Source organism: Trichosurus vulpecula, chromosome 6 (assembly GCF_011100635.1).
Source record: "Trichosurus vulpecula isolate mTriVul1 chromosome 6, mTriVul1.pri, whole genome shotgun sequence".
NCBI lineage: Eukaryota > Metazoa > Chordata > Mammalia > Diprotodontia > Phalangeridae > Trichosurus > Trichosurus vulpecula.
Genome location: NC_050578.1, coordinates 271,879,680 through 271,903,821, shown reverse-complemented (window position 1 = coordinate 271,903,821; position 24,142 = coordinate 271,879,680). Strand labels below are relative to the sequence as shown.

Genomic DNA, 24,142 nt, shown 5'->3' with positions numbered 1-24,142 from the left:
TGTCTTCCACCCCCGCCCCAAGCAGCGCCCCACGGGCCTCTGCCCACACCAGGACATTGCCTTATAAATACTTGCTGACTGACAGATCTTGGCCTTAGCCTGGGCTTCAAGGGGGGCAGGCAGGGGTGATGGGCCTTTTCACAAAGAGCCTCCTTCTGACTGGCAGACACCCCGCTTTTTGCCCCTGCCTCTGCCCCCCAGTTCTGCAAAGGGAGACAGCCAGAGTCATGGTACTCCAACCTGGAGAAGGAAAAGGGCCAGGCACCTCACCAGCTTGTCTTCCCCTCTGCCAGCCCTGCTCTGACAGGAAGCACTAATTATTAACTCTTACTAATACGACATATATGTGTACTTGTATACATATCTATGTTTTCGTGCATATATTTGGGGGTACAGGGAACTCGAGCCTATGGAGCCCTTCTCGGACAGCCTGGGGAACCCCACAAACCCCTCCCCCATGAGGACTTTTCTTTTTCAGTTAGAGGTTTAGGAGAGGAAAGGCAGTTTGCTTTTCCATCCAGCTCCCAGATGCACTGGGGGATCTGTGGACCCCAAGGTGAGCCCCTTCCTCCTCACACACTCCCCTGCATCGGAGTCAGCACTGGAGCTCACAGCGGCTGTCTGGCTCCTGTCCGTCCTTCCTCTTATCATTAGCATAAACCACCACGGCACCAATAACACTACTCTCCCCTCCCTGCCCCCCCCCCCCCCCCCCCCCCCCCCCCCCCCCCCGCCGCCAAGGCCTTCTCTGAGGCCTCATCCTGTGCTGGAGCTGACCCTACATCCCTGAAGGCTGCGTGTACGTGTGGGGAGGGGTACAGCTCTCAGTAGGTCCTACAAAGCAGGAAAGACTCTGAGTCCAGGCCTCCACAGTCCTTAAAGATGATTGACTATACAGAGAGGGGCTGCTATCTGCACCGATGGAGGGAGTGTTCCCCCTTCCCTAATCAATGTAATTATAGATCCTTGAAAACATTAATCACAGCATTCATAGGATTACCAATCCAGAACTGGATGGAACTTTAGAGGCCCGTCAGGTCCAACTCCCTTGTTCTACCAACGAGGAAAGGGAAGTGACTCACCCAGGGTCGCACAGCTGGCGAGTATCTAAATCAAGATCTGAATTCAGATCTTCCTGACTCTACTGTATTACCTGGTTTAGCCTCTGGTTAATATGGGTGCAGTGCAAAGAGGGCTGACCGGGCTTGATGTCAGAGGCTCTGGGTTCAAATTTCAGCTCTCCCACATTTTCCTCACATCCTCACATTACCAGTTCAGCTGTCTGGGGCTCAGTTCCCCCCACCCCAGAGCAGACGTCCTGGTTGGGGGGACCCTTCCAACTCTCAATCCATGGTCCTAATGTCCTGATGGCTCATGTGTGTGTGCAAGGCATGTGAACTGCGTTAGCCTTAGTCCCTCAAAACAATGCCAAAGGGAAGGAGGGGAAGCATTTTTAGCCTTATTTTAGATGAGAAATTCAGGCCAAGTGACTTGCTCACAGTCATAAGGCTGAGTAAATTGGTGGAGCTGAGACTTGAACCCAGATCCAGGGGTGGTGTTTTATGCTGGATGGACCACTGGGCCACCTCAGACACTGACCACGGGAGAGTCTCTCCTCTGGGCCTCAGCTCTGTCCTTTGTAAAGTTGGGGATTGGCGGGGGGTTTCCCTTCCAGCTTGAAATCAAGTCTTCTTTGAGCATAAACTCCCCTGACTCCAAGCCCATCCCTCTTGCTGCTTTCTGCCCATGCTGGAGCATCAGCTGACCTGCTGAGTGGGTGGATGGGGGAAGCCAGGATGGTCACAGGTGGGGTGACCTAGCCTCCATCCCAGCCCTCCACAAAAGGGGCCTCAGGGAGGCTGGAGCTCCCAGCCTCCAAGGGGCAGCCGGTTTTCTGCCTCCCTCTTCAAAAGGACCATGTTCCCTTTCTGAGACTCAGTGGAGATCTTGAGACCAGGACCATTCCTGGAAGCTGGGACACTTGGTAGCCAAGACCCAGAGGAACTTCCTTTGTAGGACAGGGCTTCTCCTGGGGATGCTGGGATGCCATATCCCGTGGTCTGGCCTTGGTCCCTGATGGGGGCTCCAGGTTCTGGGGTCATTGCACCCTCCTCCTCCCTCTCATTTCTGATTCCATCTCTGTCTTTCTGTCTCATCAGGTAAGATGACACAAGCCCTTGGAAAACCTGCACGTGCTTTGTAACCACTAGCTAGAAACCACCTAGTCTAACCCTCCCATTTTACAGATGAGGAAACAGGCCCAGAGAGGGAAGGGTATTTGTCCAAGGTCACACAAGTATTAGTCACCAGAGGCAGAATTGGAACCCAGGGCAGCTGGGTGGCACAGTGGATAGAGCACCTGCCTGGAGTCAGGGAGACCCAAGTTCAAATCTGACCTCAGACACTTACTAGCTGTGTGACCCTGGGCAAGTTACTGAACCCTGTTTGCCTTAGTTTCTTCATCCGTAAAATGAGCTGGAAAAGGAAATGGAAAACGACTCTAGTATCTTTGCCAAGAGAACCCCAACTGAGGTCACAAAAAGTCAGAAGCTATTGACACAACTTATCAAGTGCCACCTTTGATACCAGAACCAGGGAGGCTTTATCTCGGGGATAGGGAGTATCTGGGTCTCTCTCCATTTCTCTCTTATTCACTGCACGTCTTTCTGTTCTCACCCTTAGGTGGCACAGTGGATATAGGCCTGGACTTGGAGTCAGGAAGGTCTGAGTTCAAATCCTGCCCTAGACCTTGACTAGCTGTGGGACCCTGAGAAAGTCACTTAATCACTTTCTGCCTCAGTTTCCCGGTCTGGTGATAAGATCATGGGGTCGCTGAGAAGGCCAAATGAGATGGCATATGTGAAGGGCTTTGAAAACCTTAAAGCATCAGAGAGATGCTATTTATTGGTAGCCCTTCAGGTACAGCCAGAGTGAAGTAGCACCTCAGCTGGGGCAAACAGGGCCCCTTGTCTGCCCACCACCCCACAGACAAGGGGCTGAGGGCCAGTGTCTCCCATCCTCTCCTCCTGGTTTTCCTGTCATGTCTCCAGCAAATGTGACATGGTAGCGATTGGCAGGGGCCCTTCACTCGGATGGTGCCAGCTCTGTGGGCAGCTCCTGGCTCCAGGCCATACATGGTACTGCCCTTGCCCCTCCCCCCTACTTGGGGGACCTGGCTCCCAACCAGCCACTTCCCCAGACATGATGGGGTCACTGCCCACAGCAGCTGTGTCTGGGAAGGGGAGGGACCTGAGGCTAGGGACCTGGGAGGCCAGAAGGAAGAGGTGGCTGAGGACTCAGGACTGACATCATTTCATAAATGATACCAGAGCCAGACGTAGGAGTGAGGCCCAGAGGGGCTGTGACTTGGCCAAGGTCGCCTAGCTCATCAGGAGAAGGAAGGAAGGGCTGTGATCCAGACCCTGGTCCTGGGGCGGGGAGGGGGTTGTGGAGGTGGGGGTGAGGGCAGGCCTCGATGGCCCTGGACTTCGGAACCACTCGGTCCCCTCCAAGCCCAATTCCTTCTGATCCCAGGAATCTCCCCTACAGAGACCTTCCAAACTGGGAGTTCCTGCCGGAGGGGCAATTCAGTGAATTTAGGCTTTCAAACTCAGAATCAGGTGAGAGGCCTGAAGGGTCTACAACTCACCTCCAATGCTTGCTGCTGTGTGACCCTGGAGGAGTCACTGGAGATGGCAGGAAGCCAGTAAAGAGAGAGTGCTTCATCCAGAGAGTAAGAGGGCCTGGGTTCAAAACTCCTGCTTCACTGCTCCCTCCCTGTGACACTTGGCCCTTCTGGGAACTTCATCTGTAAAAAGAGAGGGGGCTGGGCTGGCGGCTCGTAAGGGGCCCTCCCAGCTCCAGACCCCGATTCTCTGCTCTTCCATGTCCTGTATTGGCAGGCCAAGAACAGGCGTTCTCTCCCATTCACAACTTGTTCTGTTTGCGCCAAGTCGGTGGTTGGGCTGCCCGACCCCCACGGTGGCGCCTGGCTCTGGAGGTCTGATCCCTAGGACTGGCTGTAATGGGCAGTAATTATTACTCTCATTTATACAACACTTGGAGGTTTGTCAGACACTATAAATATTATCTCCTTCGGTCCAACCCAGGTGCTATCATCGCCTCTGTCTTACAGATGAGGAAATCGCCAGGTTTCCAGGGTCTGAAGCAAGTGTTCTTGATTCCCAGACTGGTTCTCTGCCCACCCTGCTTCTGTTCCCCTAGGCAGCAGAGTGTCTTGAAATCAGGAAGGTCTGAGTTCAAATCCTGCCCCAGACCCATGCTAGGTATTTTGTGCTTTGCCTTTCTGGGCAGCCCTAGGGTGGGGCAGCCTGGGGAGAAGGGGATGGTGTTTGGAGGGGGCAGTGACTAGCTCCCTGATTCAGGGGCAACCCTTCCTGTAGCCTAGGCCAGCCAATGGCAGGTTCCCAGGCCTGTTGACACAGGGCTTGGATTGGTGCCCAGGCTCTCTACTCCCGGTGGCTGTGAACGGCCAGAGAGGATGACGAGAGGAGGATGTGGAGGAGAAGGAGGGGGCGAGGCTGAGCTCCGCTGTCAATGGATTTATAAGGGGGGGGAAAAGTTCTTTGAGGCTGAGAGAGCCTCCGGGAAGGGAGAAGGAACAGGCACGGTGGCCGGGGAGGGAGAGGAGCCCGGGAGGAGGAGAGCCCAGGAAAGAGAGAGGAGGAGGACCGCCCGGGGAGAGGGGGATCGCTGCCAGGGGCCCTTTAGCCCCGGCGTCCGAAAAGGACTGAGGGAAAGGGGGCAGCCAGGCGCGGGGGGAGGGTTCAGCAGCCCGCAGCCTGACGTTGGGGCCAGGAGAGGGGCCATGGGGGAGCCGGGGGAGGGAAGCGCAGCGCCAGAGACCCCCGTGCCCACCTACAGCTGGGAAGAGATCCGGAAGCATTGCCTGCCCACGGACAAGTGGCTGGTGATAGAGCGGAAGGTGTATGACATCACCCGGTGGGCTGATCGGCACCCTGGAGGCAGCCGCCTCATCAGCCACCATGCCGGAGAGGATGCTACGGTAGGGAGACCTTCGCCCCCTCCCGACGCACGCCCCGGCACACGCCCCGGCACTCCTTGGGCGGCCTCTGCTTACGGGACATTGTCCTTCCGAGGGAGCCCAGGCTCTGGACCCCGGGTCCCCAGGGGCCCCGCTACCTGCTGCCCGCAGGTACCGGCCGTGATGTCTTCGAATTTCTGTCCCAGGGCGCCAAGTTCAAAGGCTGCGCATGTAGAGGGACCGGGCCGGTGAGAATCCGAGGCGTCTGGGACCTGTGCGCTCTCCAGCTGCGCAGGCCTTTTGCCTAACCCAAGCCCCCTGTTGTCACCGGCCCGGTGACCCACCGAGCCACCGAGGAGGGGGGGACAGCAGTGTCGGGAGACACTGGCAGAGGTTTCAGGTTTGAGTCCTGACTCTTACCTGTGACTCACAGGGCTTTGACAGTGTTTTCCTGACAGCCCTGGAGGGCTAAGGGCTGGTTAGAGTGGGACCTGCCTGTCCCAGGAAAGGGTCCTAGGGGCTGGAGAGGCAGGGGAGGAGGGCACTTTTGGTTTTCCCACGGCCCTAATCGTAATGCCAAGACCCAGCTGAGACTGTGGTCAGTTCCCAAATGATTAGAGCTGACAGATTGACCCTCAGGCTATTGGAATCCCGACTTTTCAGATGAAGAAACTGAGGTTAAGGGGAAGGAACTTGCCCAGAGCTACGCAGGGAGTAAATGTCCAAGGTCTAGCCTCCTCAGCAGATTGCCTTAGCTAATGCTGCTTGCTGTCTTTCATGGATCTTTTCTGGCCAGGTCCCCCCACCTGGGGCCCCTTCCTTGTACCAGTGCTGGGAGGCAGGGGCTGAGCTTAGCTTCCAGAGGGAGGCAGATCCCCTGCACCGGCAGGAAGGCAAGAGGGGCAGGGCCCCAGCGTCTGGCTTCCAGGAGACTGGCTCAGACAGCCATGCAGGGCACCAACCCTGGGTGTGAGTGAGTCACTGTTCTCCACAGGCTGGACAGCACGTGCCAGGCCCTTTTCCACCGGGTGGAGCTCCTGGAAGAGCAGCTCCCTCTGTGTTGAGGGGGTGGGTGGGTGAGGAAGTGAGGGGGGCTCCTGCTGCCCCGTCAATGAAAAGGGAGGCCTGCCCTGCCCACAACAACGTCAGGGCTTCACAACTGTATAAATAGTCGTGTTAGACAACATTTCTTTACCCCAGTCCTGGGCGTGGTACTGGGGCAAGAATTATAGAACCCCAGGATTCCAGTGCTGGAGGAGAGGGGCCTCAGATCACAGCTCTACAATGGTCTCCCTTCTTAGAACTCCACACTTTCTCATCTGAACCACTCAGTTGAGTTCTGGCACCTAGTGAGAGCTGGGAGGGACCACAGATACCCTCTGGCCACATCCAGTGAGTAACAGAGCCTTCGGTTCATCTGGTCCCAGGCTTAGAGCTAAAAAGGGTTTCAGAGGGCCTCTAGTCCAGTCTCTCATTTTACAGATGGATAAACTGAGGCCCACAGAGGTGAAGGAACTTGTTCCAGATCACAGGTGATAAGTATCAGACCTGGAATCTGAGCCCTGGTCCCCCAATTCCAAACACAGAGAAAGCGGGATGGCACAGTTCTCAAGGGCAGGTCTCCTTCTTTCCCTCAGCTCCCCCACAGTGCCTAACACGGGGTTGGGCTCCTTTTTGCTTATTGAACTGGCTAATTTAAACTTCTGAATCCAGGAGCCAGGTGTGTGTGTGTGTGTGTGTGTGTGTGTGTGTGTGTGTGTGTGTGTGTAATATGCATTCCAAAGGTCAGCTAGCTGGCACAGTATAGAGTGTCAAGCCTGGAGTCAGGACGACCTGAGTTCAAATTTGGCCTCAGATACTTACAATCTATGTGTCCCTGGGAAAGTCATTTAACCCTGTTTGCCTCAGTTTCCTTATCTTTAAAATGAGCTGGAGACACTTCAGTGTCTTTGCCAAGCAAACTCCAAAGGGATCAGGAAGACAGGATTGAAAAGTGACTGAAACAACATTTGCATTCCGACCAATGGTCTGGTGGGATTGACCACAGGCCTTCCCAAAGGACTGGCCAGTGGAGTCCAGACAGTGGAGTGTGAGCCACCTACCTGGAAGCCTTTAGTGGACGTCAAATGAAGCCCAGATTTTGACTCGGGGGTCACTACTGGGAAACGCCCTCCTTATCGTTGTTATGTGCAGGGCTGGCCCTGGCTATCTAGAAGCACTGTGTGGGCACACAGGCCAGGGGTGGAGGGGAGGAATTGTTTGGTCTGAATTTCATTCCCAGGGGAGTGGGGCCTTCAGCTGCTGCCTCTGGTCCAGTCACTCTCTGAGGAAAATGCTTTCTATGGGGGGCAGGGGTGGGGGGTTGGTACGTTATTATTAGCTTGCTTCTCTCTCCATCCCACCCAACCCTGTAGGAGTTCCCACATTCCTGCAACCAGTCTTTCCGCCCCAGACTCCTCCTGGCAGGACATTCCTCTGGTTGTTTTAAGTGAGGTCATAGGTTGAGCAGCCTAGGAGATAGCGCTGAGCTGCTGGCTGGGGGTCGTCTCATAGAAAGGAGCCCTTCATTCTGGCCACCCACCCTGTCCACACCAGCACCAGCTGGTCATTGGTCGTTTGGTCAAAGGCATAGATTAAATCCTTCTTATGTGCCAAGCTAAGCTTGTGTGTGTCCGTGTGTGTGTCCGTGTGTCCACGTGTGTATGTGTGTGTGTGGGGGGTTGTTAGGTTATTAGGAAAGGCAAGAATTATTCCTGCCCTACAGAAGCTTACATTCTAATGGGGAGGCAATACGCAAATACCCGGGCATGTACAAGGTATGCCCAGAGGAGACAGAAGGTCACTGCCCAGAGGTAGTGGAGGCAGAGACCAGGGAAGGCGTCCTGTAGGAGGAGGTCAGGGAAGCTCAGAGGCAGAGGGGGGGTAGACAGAGGAAGAGCATCTTAGCGGTGAGCCAGAGCCGGCTTGTACTGGTTCAGGAGAGCTGATTGTTACATTTTCTTTCTTTTTTTTTCTTTTTGGAGGCAATCAGTGTTGAGTGACTTGCCCAGGGTCACACTGCTAGTACGTATCAGGTGTCCCAGGCAGCATTTGAACTCAGGTCCTCCTGATTTCAGGACCAATGCTGTCCAGTGTACCACCTTGCCGCCCCTCAATTATTTTATTTTCAATGTGAGCATTTACACCCCAGAAATCAGCAAATGCTGCAAATCGGGACTCCCCCTGTTGTTCTGTTGATTGTCTAGACTTATAAAAACGACGTAGGAAATGTTTACAATTGTGGCTCAAACTTCAAAGCATGTCATAGGCACATTTCTCCCCAGAGAACATTTATCAGCAAATCTTTGATGCCAATCGTGGGGGCAGGACAAAGCAGCTACTGAGAGATTAGGGCTCAGTCAGTAACCTGAAGGGAAGCCTAAAGGCCCCATGTTTGCACGGAGTCACAGAGAGCAGACCCATAGAGTGACACAATATAGCTCATAGCTGGGAAAGGCCTTAGAACACAGAATGTCCTTAGAACATAAAATGGTGGAACATAGAACGTCAGAGCTTGAAGGGATCTTAGAACACACAGTGTAAAATATTAGTGCGGAAAGAGACCTTAGAATGATAAAGCCTGAAAGAGAGATGGACAGGTCCTGAGAATATAGAATGTAGAATATTAGCTCCAAAAGGGACTTTAGAACATAGACTATTAGAGCTGGAAGGGTCCTTAGAACCCAGAATGTTACAGAATGTAGATGGTCAGTGCCGAAAGAAATCTTAGAACCTGGATGTCAGAGCTGGAAGGCACCGGGACTAGGAACGTCTGAGCCGATAAGGATCTTTTAAGATAAAACATCTGGGCTGGAAGGAGCCTTGGAACCTAGGACTTGGGGCCCCCCACAGTCGAGCTGGGTGTGTTGGACTTCTCCACCCAGCACTACGGCCAAGGCATTGAAAGCCGATAGTATTCACAGAGCACACAGCCTGAGAACCCAGGAGCATTGCAGATTGTTGTGGCTTCCTAGGGAAACAACCAGGATGCCAAGCACAAGTCCTGGCCACTGTTTTGTTCTTCCCTGTCTGCCCCTCTGTGACTTAGAATTAGAATGTCTCATACTTGAGCCTCCTATGATCCCATGGCCAGAGTCGTGTCTGCCTTTCAGACTGGGCTCTGAAAGCTGCTGAGCTCCACACAGGCTCCTGAGACATGTAGTACTCGAGGCAGACCTAGGCTATTTCTCCCTATAGCTGAAGATCAAAGTCAGGACAAAGCCTGTGAGTGCCTTGGGGGAGGCTGGAAGATTGCCCCTCCTTCGAGGTGACTCGGGGGCAGGGTGAGTGCCACGGTTGAGCCCCTCTCCTCTGCCACCATGCCCAGACCAGTCCTCATCCCCCTCTCCTCCTTAACATGGGATCCCAGTATCTTGAGGCCTGCAGGGTGTGCAGTGGTAGCTGCAGAGAGAAGGAAGATTGATTATCTAAGACACCTCAGGACTAAATCGGGCTGGGCAGGGCACCCCCAAGAGGTTAGCACTTGGTTTTCTGTTCCCATCTATGGCCCGGCCTGGCCTGCCTCTCATTTTTGCTTTTGCAAACCACAGCTTCCCTACCAGTCTCCGAGAAGGCCATCAGGCTAAAATTATATCCATCTGCCGTGCCTTAAATATTTCTTATGTAAGGGTATGGGTCTAAGGAACCGAGAAGTCGCTTCCCTGGACTCTCTCGAGGGGAAGGAGGGCTCTTAGCTTACACTTTCCAGCTTAGCTCCTTCCTACCACAAAAGCAAGAAAGACAGTAAATGCAAGTGGGAAAGTTACTCAGACTGTAATGGACCACAGAAAGCGCCATAGGGAAGAAGCCATTGAGCTGGAGGGGGATAAAACACTTTGGCTCAGACCAGGAGAGAGGGAATGATCAGTCAGCCTCTGCCAGTCTCTGGAACTGGAAGCATGGCAATGGAGGGACCAATTGGAGGCCGGCCTCCCCTTACTCAACTGGGCTCCCAGGCTCCAGCCCGATATTCAGGTTTGCACCTTGTCTTCCCCTAGTGGTCCTCCCTGGAAGTGTCTGCCCCTTACACAGACTCACTCAGCCTCCCACTCAGCCTTCAGGAGTCACGTCTTCTGCATATGGCAGCCACCACACACTTTGCCAGGAGGGAGAGAGAGTAGGCCATGACAGAGGGTGTTGACATCCACTGATCCTCTCCACAGCCCTCCCAGGCCTTGGGAGCCCTCCCCACGCTCCCACCCTTTACTTGGCCCCTTAGACTTCCATTTCTTATATCCAGATCTATGCATCTTATATCCAGATCTGCTTTACTCAGGACTCCTTAGCGCCCTATTACCTAGTGAAGAGAATCCAGACTGTCCCACCTGGCTATTCAAGAGACTCTCTTTAAATTCTTCAAGGCTCTCCACAAAACGATGCCACCCAGCCCCACTTTTCAGGTCTACCAGTACTTAGCACAGTCCCTGACACATAGTAGGTGCTTAATAAAGTTCATTGACCGACTGACTGACTCTAGAGCCAAGGGTCTTTCCATAGTTTGCTCCTGAGGGGAGAATGGGAGCTCCAGGCTTCCTTCACCCAGGTAGAGCTTATTTCCATGGAGGTGAGAAATTGGCCTGGCCCTTCCACTCAGTCAGGCCCTTAGGGTTTAAAGTCAAAAGGGGCCTTGATCCAATGCAGCTGTCACACCTCCAAACCTGGCTCATCCTGTTCTCTAAGCCTTTCTCTTGTTTGCCTGTTGAATTCTTACCCATCCTTAAAAGCCTGACTCAAATGCTTCCTCCTCCATGAAGCTCTCCTGATTGCACACCAATCCTGGGCTCCCTGCCAGCCCCAAATGTGCTCCTCGTTTTACATCCCTCCGATGAACATCTGCAATTTCCTCCTCTACAAAATAAGGCTGGGCTTGTGGGGCTCTCATTTGCTGCTCCTTCTCCTGTGTATCCACGGCACACCTTGTTTTCCCATGATGCCTGGAGGCATCCTGAACACTCTCCTCACAAGGGCGAAAGGGAAAGCTAATTACCTTTTTTTTCTGGAGGAGCAGACACTCAAAGAACTGAGTGATTGCTCTGCACCCAGGGAGTGGTAGGGCCAGGGGTCAAGCTCACATCCCACACCGGGGCCAGGGCTCTCCATTTGGCCTGGCTACATTTCTCTGGATCCTGGACAATTTCTGACCCTCGTTTTCTGTGTCTATAAAGTGGGAATATCCTTTATTTCATAGGGCTGTAAAGAAGGCTCGTGGAAATGTTCTTATCTGTTATTAGAAGGACCCTTTTAAGAATGACTATGGGGTAGGAGCTGGAGAGCTTGGTCCCAGAGTCAGGAAGACCAGGGGTTAATTCCAGCCTCCAGGCCCTACTGGTCACGTGGCTGTAAGCACCTAGCCTTTCTGCGTGCCCTGGAAATCTCAAAGACAAGAAGTTACAGGCGCTGACAAGTACTGGCCTCACGAGTCTGGTCCAAAAAAACCATCACAGTGGCTGGCATCTATAATATAGCAACATTTACAGAGCCATGTATGGGCATTATCACATCTGGTCCTCATGCCAGCCCTCTGAGACAAAGGCGCTATTCCCATCTTAGAGATGAAGACACTGAGTCTCAGAAAGGACCAGGCGTTTGCCCAGGGTCCCAGACCTGTAAGTGCTTGTCAGGGAGAGAGGGATCTTCCTTGACTCCAGGCCCAGCTGTCTTATTGTGACACCTCCCCCGCCTGCCCCTCTGTTCATACATTGAATAGCAGCAGCCCCCCTCCCTGTACCTTGCTGAGGTATCCAGGGAGACGGGAAGTTCCTCTGGGGGAACAGGAAACATGACTCATGCCCAGTTGGGCTTCGGCCAGATGGGGAGGAGGCCGGTAGTGACCTCACCCCCAGAGTGAAGGCTATAAATAGAAATCTGTAATGTGTGTGTGTGTGGGGGGCCTCCAAACTGGGTCTCACAAGCTCCCCAGGGTCTGTCTGCTTCAGTCCTGTCCCACCAACCCCTCACGGATCCTCTCCCAGCCCTGGCAGGGCTGAAGCTGTGTTCCTTCCCTGGAGCTGGATGGCCTCTCAGAGAGCCAAACATGCCCCCTCCCCTCGTCTTACAGACCCAGAAAAGGGAAGGGGCCAGAGGCTGAGGGGCAAACAGGAATTAATAGAGGCAAGAGTGCTTAGCACAGTAGTAGGCACATAGTAGGTGCTTAATAAATGTTCATTGACTGGCTGACTGACTAAGTCAAGTCCTCTGACTCCAGAACCAGGAGTCTTTCCATAGTTTGCTGCTGATGAGGAGAAGAATGGGAGGCCCAGGCTTCCTCCTTCTGGAGGAACTCCTCCTGGAGTTCATTTCCATGGAGGTGAGGAATTGGCCTGGCCCTTCCATTCAGTCAGGCCCTTAGGGTTTAAAGTTAGAAGGGGCTTTGATCCAATGCTCTCATTTTAATGATGGGGAACTGGAGGCCTAAAGAGAAATGACTTTTTTTTTTTTGAAGCAATCAGGGTTAAGTGACTTGCCCAGGTTCACACAGCTAGCACATGTCCAAGGTCAGATTTGAACTCAGATCCTACCTATTCCTATTCACTGCACTACCCGGTGCCCCGAGGTCACTCAGCCAGGGCATGGGCAGCCAGTATTGAGACAAGTCAAGTGACTACAACTTGGCCTAAGGTGCCAATGAGTGTGTATGTTGTGGGGGGAGAGAGTAGAACAGCTTCCTCCCTGGGTCAGTCTGGAGATGCCCCGCCCCCCCCCATACCTTGGCCCTCTATTACCTGCTACCTTCTAATGCAGCCCTGCTCACTTAGCCAGTCCCACTCCCAGGGTCCCATTTCCTCCACAGATTCCAGGGGAGGGAGATTCTCTAGAGCAACAGATCTCAAAGTGGGGTCTCAAGACCTTTCAGGAGTACTCAAGTCAAAACCATTTTTACAATAGTATAATAATAAATTATTATTATTATATTGTATTATAATAATACATTGGATATTGGATAGAATGTTTATTATCATATTAATATACAGGGTGTTCCTAAAGTCTGGACACAGGCAAAAATGCATGTTTTCAAGAAATGAAATGAATGAAATTTTCAACAACATTTGATTTCATTGGAATATTAACAAGTAACCTCTTCAGTATGATTCCCCTCGTTTGTCACGCAAAGGTTGATGCGCGAACTCGATGCTATAACTCCACGTTGCCGTCAGTTTTAGCACATTCACTCTTCATGCATTCGATCAAGTGTGTTGCATCTGTGATTTTCATTGAGTGCACCTTCTCCTTTAGCAAGGCCCAGAACAAGAAGTCACTGAACCACACGGAGGGAGTCTTCGGTGAAATGGTTGATGAGATGTTAACGAGATTTCCTATGTGTCCAGACTTCGGGGACACCCTGTACCATAGCATGTATTCTATGATATATACTAGAATGTTTTCTATTATGGTAAATAGCGATGGGTATAATCCACATAAACAAAAGCTTCCGGGGAGAGGAGGCCAAGAACGTTCAAGAGCATAAAGGCGTCCTGAGACGAAGAAGTTTGAGAATCACTACTCCAGAGGACGCCTCCCCCTTCCTTTTCTGTCTCATTCATTCACTCACTCACTCACTTATTCATTCATTCACTCACTCACTCACTCACTTATTCATTCATTCATTCATTCATTCATTTATTCATTCAGCATCTGACAGTCAGTGGGCATTTAAAAGGGAAGTGATGATCATGAAAATCCAGGATGATTTCATCAAGAAGAGGCAATGACAGGCTAGCCTCACTGCCTTTTTTTGACAGGTCAATCTAGGAATGCTGCAGAGAACATCCTAACTTGCTAAGATTTCAGCAAAGTGTTTGAAAAAGTCTCTTGCGCCAGTCTTCTGGGGGAAAAAAAACCTGGAAAACTCTGGTCTCTGTGATAGAACAGTCAGGTGTCTTCAGAACTGGATCGGTGACCAGACCCAAGGAACAGTCCTCGATGGGTCAATAGCAGCCGATAGGGAAGTCTCTAGTGGAGTGCCCCAGGGATCTAGCTTATGCCATTTAACATTTTTATCACTGGTTTGGATGAAGATATAATAAGATGGCCTGCTGATCAGATCTTCCCAGGACAGAAATCCGAGAGGGTTAGCTAACCCATGATAGGTCAGGGTCAAGAGTGATAAAGATACATATAGGCTAGAATGAAGGGTCAAATATAGTAAGATGAAAAAAAATAAGCTGAAATTGAATACACATGTCCCTATACATACATATATTATGTGTGTACATGCATGTATATACATATATACACACACACACACAAATATAGTCCTGTATGTGGGTTCAGAAAATCAGCCTCATGAATAACTCCTTGAAAGGGTAGGGATGGAACCCCAGTAGAGCCAACCTCTCCCCTCTTGGTGGAGAAGGGTCAGGGGCTATTCGGGCAGAATGTGGTCAGATTTTTATCTGATTTGGATGGACATCTTTTGTTTTTCCATCACCTTCATTTACAAACATGACCCTCCTCTCCCCCTGCAAGGAGCTGCGCCTTATTAAAAAGATTTAAAAGAAAACAAAAACCAAACAGTTGGCCCAAACCAACCATCACATCCGAAGTGGCTGACAGTGTTCACAACAGTCCACACCCATAGTCCCCCACTTCTACAAGGCGGGGCATTGTCTCACCTCTCCTCCAGGATCAAGCTTGGTCACTACAATTAAAGAAATGGCTGGTATAATGACAAGAGACATGAAATGTCATTGTTTGAACAAAAAGGTTTTTGTTTTTTTTTAAATATCAGCTTCCTGAGTATAAATGGGGTGGGGCACCCAATAATAGCCCCTCTAAAAAGGCCTGGGAGTTTGAGCAGGCTGTAAACTCCATGTGAGTTAATAGAACATTGGGGCAGCTAAAGAACTCATGCTTTCCCAGGATGCATTAAGAAAAGCCATAAGGAGGAAGGTGGTTATCTCACTGGACTCCATCTTGGGGAAGGTTGGATTCAGCTGGAGGCCTTGATTCTAGGAAGGCTAGTGATGAGCCAGGAGCCATCCAGAAGATGGCAGCAGGCTTTGGGCCCTGGGTTGAAGGGCCTAGAGAAGAAAAGATGAAGGGGAAGGGGAGGGGAGGACTGTAGCTTTCTATGAGCATTTGAGGCTGTCTATCATAGAGAAGGGGGATTCAATTAGATTTCGGAAAAAGAAGCAGTGTGTGTGTGGGGGGGCAGCGCTGAAGGACCCCAGTTGAGGATACGTGTCTAGAGAAGCTATTACTATTCAGAGTCAACTTGGACCAGAGGGTCTTCCAAATCCCTTCCTAGTCGGAGATTCTGTAATGGGACATCCATAATGGGACAGCTATGGCCGTCCCATTCAGAGGGAAACAAGCTTCTGAAAATCCTAAGACAAAGGTCTGCTGGAGAGCTGTCCATAACAATTAATCCAATTTTCAAAGGGCAGTAACAGGAAGGGTTAACAATAGGATCCCAATAGTTTATATTTACAAGTTGCCTTATGGGTAATCAATCATTAATTTAAATGACTACTAAGTGCTAAGGGCTAAGGATGTAAAGAAAGGTAAAGACACTCCCTGCCCTCAAGGAATCTAATGGGGAAGGAATGTAACAAGCGAACAATTCAAACTACTGTAAAGTTTCACAAGCCAGGTTTGCTCTAAAGCTGGGTCCACCTGCCCTGCTCCGGTCTCTACTCCAGCCTCAGGCTCCAGAGCCCCAGATCCAGGCTGCTGACTCAGGCTGGCCACCGAGAGGGTGGAGAAGAATCAGGGCTGGGGCCGCAATGGCCAAAGATCTGCCTTCCTCTCCTGGGTCTTGTCTGTGACTGTCTGTGCATCTCTTCTCTCCACCCAGGACTCTTTCCAAGCCTTTCACCAGGATCTGTGTTTTGTGAGGAAGTTCCTGAAGCCCCTGCAGATTGGGGAGCTGGCCCCTGGAGAGCCCAGCCAGGACAGACAGAAAAATGTAAGTTAAGATCACTTTCTTGGTGGAGGAGATGAGAGCAGAGATGAGCCACAAACCCTTTGCCACCAGTACATAGCCAAGTGTTCCCCAATTCCCAAAGCCTAACCTCATCCCTCCATTGCTCAAAAAGCTCCCATGGCTCTCCATTACCTAATAGGATCTTAGAGAGACCTCAGAGATTGCCTAATCCAGCTTTCTCATTTTATAGATGAGAAATTAAGGACCGGTGATGGGAGAGGAGCTGCCCAAGGTTGTGGAGTCTTAAGTGAATCCCACTCAATGACTGTTCATTGAATAGATGAATGAGAAGTCTTGGATGGATGGGTGGGTGGGTGGATGGCACTTTTTTTCATTCCTTCTTTGCTGACCCAATCTGGACCACCTTCAGTACCTCTTCCTCAGACCCCCAAGTCATGGCCATCACATCCATGACGGTGAGGTGGAAATAGTGCTGGATTTGGGAGTTCCACCTAAGGGTGACCTTGGGTCAGGCTCTGCCTTCCAGAGGCTTCGGTTTTCTCATCTGTAGAATGGGACAATCAGAGATTCACACAGTTGTGGGACTTCACAGGTGTAAGGGCATCGAACCTCTCCCTGAAGCAGGAGTGCCCTCTACAAGGCCTCCAGTGATGGGGAGCTCACCAGCATACAAGGTGGCCAATTTCACTCTGGAGATCCCTTTCACCCTTCAGAGAGAGCAGAGCTTGTGGGAGTGATATGTGCTCGTCTTCTTCCTGCCTGGCCAGGGAGGTGGACTGGGCCCCCAAATGGGGACTGGGCAGAAGACTCAGGATCCTAGATTTAGGGCTGGGACAGACTCAGAGACCTGCTGGACTCACCCCTCCCCTCTCCCCACTAGGAGCAGCTGATTGAGGATTTCCGTGCCCTGCGTAGGGCTGCAGAGGACATGAAGCTGTTTGAGGCCGACACCGAGTTCTTTTCCCTGATCTTGGGCCACATCCTGCTCATGGAGGGGCTCGCATGGCTGGTGGTCTACCTCCTGGGCACTGGCTGGGGCCCCACCATCCTCACTGCTGTGATCCTGGCCGTCTCCCAGGTGAGCATCCTTGGGCTGGGAACCTGGAGGAGTCACAGACTGTGGGAGTCTGCCTAAGCTGCAAAGCTGGCTGTCATCTATCCCTGATAATTGAGATATGGCTGTATGAAAGTGGGCCACCATTCTGTACAGCAGATGGGGCAAGGCTTCTGAAAATGTGTGTTTCTAATGGATTTTCATTAATCAAAATAACCTATTTTGAGTGCGAGAGGAGGACGTATGGCTGGAGCAGGGTCCCAGGACAAAGCCTTGCGTACCCCTTATTCCCACATCTTTATCTTTTATGTAAATGATGTTTCTTTGGCCCGAGTTGCCTTGAAGGTCCCCCCCACCCCACATTCACACTATCTCCACAGGGACTCCTCCCTGCTCCTCTTCCTCCTGGTGTAAATCAGACTGGAGTGGAGTGGGGGTGGGGATGAAGAGAAGGGTGAGCAGACCCTGCTCTCACCTCCTTGGCTCAGAGGTTTCACCCCCCCTTTACCAAGGCAAGATCAGAAGCAAAGACAGGTCTGGTCCTGGAGTTCTTTGGTGGCTCCTGATGAGTAAACCTTATCTGGCATTCAAGGCCCCTCGAAATCAGGGAAGGTCAGTTAGTTACCTGTACAACCCAATTTCACATCCCTTCTCTGCTTGATGAACCCCAGGGCAGCTGGGTGGAGTATTCACCTTGGAGTCAGAAAGAAGTGAATTCAAATCCTGCCTCATACACTGACCAGCAGTGTGACCCTGGGCAAGTCATTTCTCTGGGCTTCAGTTTCCTTCTTTGTAAAATGAAGGCGCTGGACTAGATGACCCCTGAGGTGCCCCGTCCCTCTAGAGGGATGATAGCTGCGATTGTTGGCATCCAAATGCCCCCTCTTGCCTCTGTGGTCATTCTCTGCACTCTGATGTCTGGCTTGGCATACTATTAGCCAGCAATGACAAAGGGGTTTACAAAGTTTTGCAGAGTGCCTGTTGAGCTTCACCACAAACCTGTGAGGTCAGGGCTATTGTCGTCCCCTGATGATAATACAGATGAGGGGACTGAGGCCAAAAGCCCGGGAGTCACACAGCTGTGTGTGTGGTGATTCAGGTCTTTCTGCTTCTTATTTTAGTACTCTATCCACTAGGCAACCTACCTGTAACATGGAGGCCTTCCTCTGCTTCTGTTAAAGTCCCCTTCCTTCAAGTCTCAGCTCAGGTGCCCCCTCCTCCTTGAAGCCCACCCTGATTTCCCCACCTGAAGTGATCTGTCCCTCCTCAGGTTTTTCTGGAGCCCTTTGCCTGGGTGTCCCTCACATCCCCATCTTCTCCACCTCATATCCTACATAGGTGTCTCCCTGCCACCTTCCACTACCTCCCTTTAGGGCCTGCGAGGGTAGGAACAGTTTCCATTTTGTCTCTGTGTGCCTAGCACCAAGGATAGGGCATCACACATGGTAAGGGCTTACTTAATAAGGGCTTTTTGAGTTGAATCCAATGAGGGGGATCCTGGGCTAAGCTCTTTGAGCTGCCCCTCTGGCTTCTCTCCCCAGTCTCAGTCCTGGTGTCTACAGCATGACCTTGGACATGTGTCTGTCTTCAAGAAGTCCAGGTGGAACCACGTGGCCCAGCAGTTTGTGATGGGGCAGCTGAAGGTAAGGACTGGGGGGCCGGACCCTGGATATGTGTGTGGAGTCCACCTATTCCTCTTTCCCTCAGGAAAGCCAGAGTTCCCTTCCCTTGGAGCTTGGGGAGGTGGCCAAATAGAGTGCAAAGGGCTCCCAGCTAGACACTAGGAAGCCTTATTTGGAGTCCCACTAACTCATTATGTCATGTTGGGTGGCTTGTCTCTCCTCATCAGAAAAATGAGGGGTTTGGGTCTGGATGACACCATTCAGGTGATCTAAGGTCCTTTCCAGATCCAAGAGTCCATGTCCTAAGTTCTCTCCAGCTCTAATATTTGATGTTCTCAGGTCCTTCCTAGGTCCAACACTCCCTAAGAGCCCTTCTTGTAACGTTCTATGTTCTAAGGTCTTTCCAGATCATATGTTCTTTGTTCTCAGGCCATTTCTAGGCCTAACATCCCATGTTCTAAGAGCCCTTCTACTTGAAATATTCTCTGTTCTAAGTAAGGTCTCCAGCTCATGTATTCTGTGTTCTTTGTTCTTAGGTCCATCCTAGCTCTAACATCCCATGTTCTAAGAGTCCTTCTACTTGAAATATTCTCTGTTCTAAGTAAGGTCTCCAACTCATGTATTCTGTGTTCTTTGTTCTTAGGTCCATCCTAGCTCTAACATCCCATGTTCTAAGAGTCCTTCTACTTGAAATATTCTCTGTTCTAAGTAAGGTCTCTCCAGCTCATATATTCTGTGTTCTTTGTTCTTAGGTCCATCCTAGCTCTAACATCCCATGTTCTAAAAGTCCTTTCACTTGTAACATTCTATGTTTTAAGATCTCTCCAGCTCATACATCTATGTTCTTTGTTCTCAGGTCATTCCTAGGTCTAACATTCCATGTTTCAAGAGTCCTTCTACTTGTAACATTCTATATTCTAAGGTCCCTCCAGATCAAACATTCTAAGTTCTGTGTGCTCAGATCCTTCCTAGCTCTAACATCCCATGTTCTAAGAGCCCTTCTGCTTGTAACATTCTCTGTTTTAAGATCCCTCCAAGCTCTAACATTTTCTCTTCTGCCCTATGGTCCCTCCTAGCTCTGACATCTGACAGTTTCATATTTGAACACCAAGGCTCCATCTGTGCTTGAGGGGGAATTACCACTTGAGTAATCTTTTCCTAGAGAGGCGATGGGTGGGGGGAGGAGACAAGAGCCCTAGAACCTCTGACATCCTGACCTGGGCTTGTGGGGATGTCCTCAGCCCACTTAGGGGAGGGTATCCAACCATGAACTCACTTGACTGTCTTGTCTGTGTGTTTTGGAGTGTGTGGTCGGACAGGCCACTTCAGGTCCTGGCCCTTTCCCTCCTTCCTTTCCACCCCTACACTAGTGCCTTCTGTGCCTTGAACTTGACCTCGTCCCTCCCCTCCTGTTCCACAGGGTTTCTCGGCCCACTGGTGGAACTTCCGTCACTTCCAGCACCATGCCAAACCCAATGTCTTCTACAAGGACCCAGATGTGACATTGGCCCCTGTTTTTCTCCTGGGAGAGTCATCAGTGGAGGTATCGGTGGAGCACCCCATGCCCCCAAGGGTGGCCCTCCAGCCTCTGGAGGGAGAGGGAGGAGGTGAACAGAATTCAGGCTCTGTGGCCCCCATGGTTCCTCCAAGCCTAGATAGAAAGCCAGTTCAGAGGTAGAGGGGGGACCTGCTTTACTTTGTTTACAAGCTAGAGATTCATTGGCTCAGGGCTGAGAGCAGAGACAAGAATTTAAGGTTGGGGAGAGAGATTTTCATCTGATTCAAGGGGCTTCATTCTGCTCCATCCTTTACCTCAGGCATGGACAGGACTTCTTGACCCTGAACATTGACTAGCCTCTCTGGTCCCAGTCACCATCCAGGCCTCTTAATCCTGGTCATAGACCAGCCTTCCTAATCCCAATCATGGATGGGACCCTAAGCCCAACCATGCTCAGCAGTCCTGATCCAGACCATGGGCTGGACTTCTGATCTCTGTCTATTAAGGGCATGTGAAGGTGCGAGTGTGGATAATGCTATGACCCCAGCCCTGCTGGTAGGATCAGGAGACAGGTCCTGTTTATCTACTTATAAAGAAATGATGGGGCTCATGTGAACTGGGGCCAGGCAATCCCTCGTTCTGGCTGCCAAAGCAGCTGTCACTGGGAGGATTTCATCGCCCAGGACTCGCAGAAGGAGCTCCCATGGTCCCAGGCCGTCCTTCTCTCCTCACTCAGCTCTCTTTTCTCCTGTTCCCCTAGTACGGCAAGAAGAAGCGGCGGTACCTGCCCTACAACCATCAACACCACTATTTCTTCCTGAGTGAGTACTCTGGCTCTCATACCCCCTGGAGCTCGGGGCTGGGTGGGACTTGGATAAAGAAATAGGTGGCCTGCTCATCAGGTTTGCTGATGACCCCCAACTGGAAAGGTTAATTAATACACTGGATGACAGAGTCAGTGTCCAAAAGCCAGGGCTGGAGGGGGCAGAGGGAAGGAAACACGTGCCTGCTATATGCCAAGTGCTTTACAAATGTTATCTCAATTGATCCTCACAACAGCCCTGGGAGGCAGATGCTGTTATTATTTTACAATTTTGTACTTTACAGCTGGGGAAACTGAGGCAGGCAGCGATGAAGAGATTTGCTGAGGGTCATATAGCTAGAAAATACCTAAAGCCAGATTTGAACTCAAGTCTTCCTGACTCCAGGTCCAGAGTGCTCAATCTAAGAAGACAAAACTCACAGGGATAAAAGACCTGGGGGTTTTAGTGGGCCACAAGCTCAGTCTGAGTCAGCAGTGGGATGGGGCAACCAAGAAAACTCAGGATAATCCTGGGCTGCATTAACAGAGGCTAGGCATCCAGGAGTAAGGGGCAGAGCTTATTTGGAGGACTGTGTCCAGTTCTGGAGACGGCAGATGAGGAAGCACGTTGATAAGCTGGGAGATGACCAGAATGATGTAACAGTGAAACAGAGATAGTGACTCTGTTTTGTCTTTATCCGCCATTTTGTGAAGTTAAGTCTCAGTCACGTAAGTTTGGAGAGCTCACAAGATCGCCCTCCTCCCCTCCCCGCAACACGTCAAGTCACCCAGCTTAAAGAATGTCACACACTACTCCTTCTCCTTCTCTTCTCAGAATCCTCATTGTCTCCCCATCCCCCTCCAGCCAACCCTCATCTGCACCCCATTGTCTGCACATCTTCTCCAAAAAGAAATCAGGCGTCTTAACGCTTCCGTCCTGTTTTCCATTCCTTCCAAACTACATATTAACCGGGTAAAAACCAAAGTTCTAGGTTCTCGACTACTTTGTTTTGCAACTGCTTGCATGGCTAAATAAATTGCTTGTCTGGATTGATACTTGGTGTAATTATTTAACTATAACAATGGGGAAGGGCCTTGAACCCATGAAAAATGAGGATCAGTCTTCCTGCTTAGCCTGGAGAAGTGATTCTGCACCCCTGCAGATCATCATCAAAGCCCCCTCCCCACCCCACCAGATTCCATCTTCTCGTCTCCCTCACATCTGTCCCTAAAGTCCCAACCAAATGCTACCCACCTCTTCCATGGTACCCTCTGGAATACCTGTTCCATAGGGGACAACCTTCCCTTCATCCTAAATCTTTTCCTCTTCCACTCCTTCCATCTACTAACTCCTACTGGATCTTGGTCCTTCCCCCCTCTGCCATGATACCGCCTCTCTGGTCACCCTTCCCAGTACTGGCTCTACCTTCACTCATTCTCCTTGACTTCTCTGTGGCTTTGACACTGTAGATCACTCTCTCTTCCTGGCTGCTCTCTTCTCTCTAGGTGCTCAGGACACAACTTCTTTCTCCTGGTTCTCCTCCTTCCTCTCTGACCACTCCTCTATCTCCTTTGCTGAATCTTCCTTCAGACCACATCCTCTAACCATAGGTGTCCCTCAGGGTTCCCTCCCAGGCCCCCTTCTCTTCTTCCTCTGTACTGCTTCACTTGGGGATCTCATCAGCTCCCATGGATTTATCTTTTCTGTGCTGATGACTCCTGCCCCAAACTCTCTGTTGACCTCCAATCTCACATCCCTCACTGCCTTTCAGACATCTCAGAATGGATGTCCAGGAGACATCTTAAACACAGCATGTCCAAAACAGAAATCATCATCTTTCCCCTAAACCTTCCCCACTCCTACCTTCCCTGTTACCATAAAGGGCACCACCATCCTTCCAGCCCCCGTGGCTCGTGACCTAGGAGTCATCCCGGGCTCCTCACATTATCTCCCCCCTTGTACCCAGGCTGTTGCCAAGGCTTGCCTCCTTCATCTTTGCAGCATCTCTCAAACATTTCCCCTTCTCTACTCTGACACTACTTCAGCCCCTTACACCTGGATTATTGCAGCAGCCACTGGGGGGCCTGCCTGCCCCCAGTCTCTGCCGCCTCCTGCCCCCAGTCTCTGCCGCCTCCTGCCTCCAGTCTCTCCCCCCTCCTGCCTCCAGTCTCTCCTGCCTCCAGTCTCTCCCCATTCCTGCCTCTGGTTTCTCCCCCACTCCAGTCCATCGTCCACTCAGCCACCAAGGGGATTTTCCTAACGTCCTGTTCTGATCATGTCGTCCCCTACTCAGTAAACTCTCCATCCCTTCCAGGATCAAATGAAAAATGCTTTGTCCTTCATAACATAACCTGTCCTTTCCTCCCTTGCCCCCGTGTACTCTTTGATCTGCTGACACCAGCCTCCTGGCTGTTTTTCTGACAAGACACTCTGGGCTCCAGGCTTTTTCTCTGGCTTTCCTCTGTGCCTGCTAATGCTCAAATTCCGGTATTCTCTGGTTGTTTCTTCCAATCTTCTCAAAGAAAGAAACAGGCCCAGCAAGGGGAAAAGACTTGGTCAGGGCCACGCCTGTAGTAGTGCTGAGGGGGAATTCGGATCGGGATCCTCTCACCCTAAAGCTGAAGTGGGATTCAGAGAACTGGTTCATTCCCCTTTTCAGGCCCGCAGGTTCCCGTCCGATAAAATAACAGTAGCTAACATTTAAACAGCATTTAAAGGTTTGTGTGATCTCACCCTTGGAGGGTAGATACTATTGTTAAACGCAGCTTAGAGATGGAGAAACAGGCCCCGACGAGATCGGTTTCCTCGGCTGTGAAACGTGGCTGTTAGAAGCTTGCCCTTGAACATCCCTTCCAGGTCCGGATCTATGAGCCCCCTCCCCCCACCTCAGCCTCTGCCCTAGACAGCCTGGGAGCATCTGGTCAGCTGAGCCCTGGAATGGGGCTGGGGAGGCCCCTCCGCTCTAACAGTCCCTGCTCTTTCCCCACAGTCGGGCCACCCCTCCTCACACTGGTGAATTTCGAGGTGGAAAACCTGGCCTATATGCTGGTGTGCATGAGGTGGATGGTGAGTGATGAAGAGGAGGGTGTGGTCCTAGGGGAGGATGGTGAGGGAGGAGGCAGAGGCAGTGTGGGAGGCGGATGGTGGTGGGAGCTGTCTGGAAAGTGTGTTTGTGTCAGACAGACAGAGAGAAGGAGGGAGAGAGAGAGAGAGAGAGAGAGAGAGAGAGAGAGAGA

At 51.3% G+C, this 24,142-nt stretch overlaps 1 protein-coding gene across 1 annotated transcript; it reads left to right on the top strand.

Annotated features, from left to right (window-relative positions):
- Positions 1–4,828: 4,828 nt before the first annotated feature.
- FADS3 (fatty acid desaturase 3) lies at positions 4,829–23,972 on the top strand (the record flags this gene model as incomplete). Its single annotated transcript, XM_036763406.1, is given in 7 exon segments — positions 4,829–5,026; positions 15,840–15,950; positions 16,810–17,007; positions 18,525–18,626; positions 20,026–20,148; positions 20,864–20,924; positions 23,896–23,972. Coding segments are annotated over 7 exon segments (870 nt in total), but the record flags the coding sequence as incomplete, so codon positions are not given.
- Between the last annotated feature and the right edge of the window lie 170 nt (positions 23,973–24,142).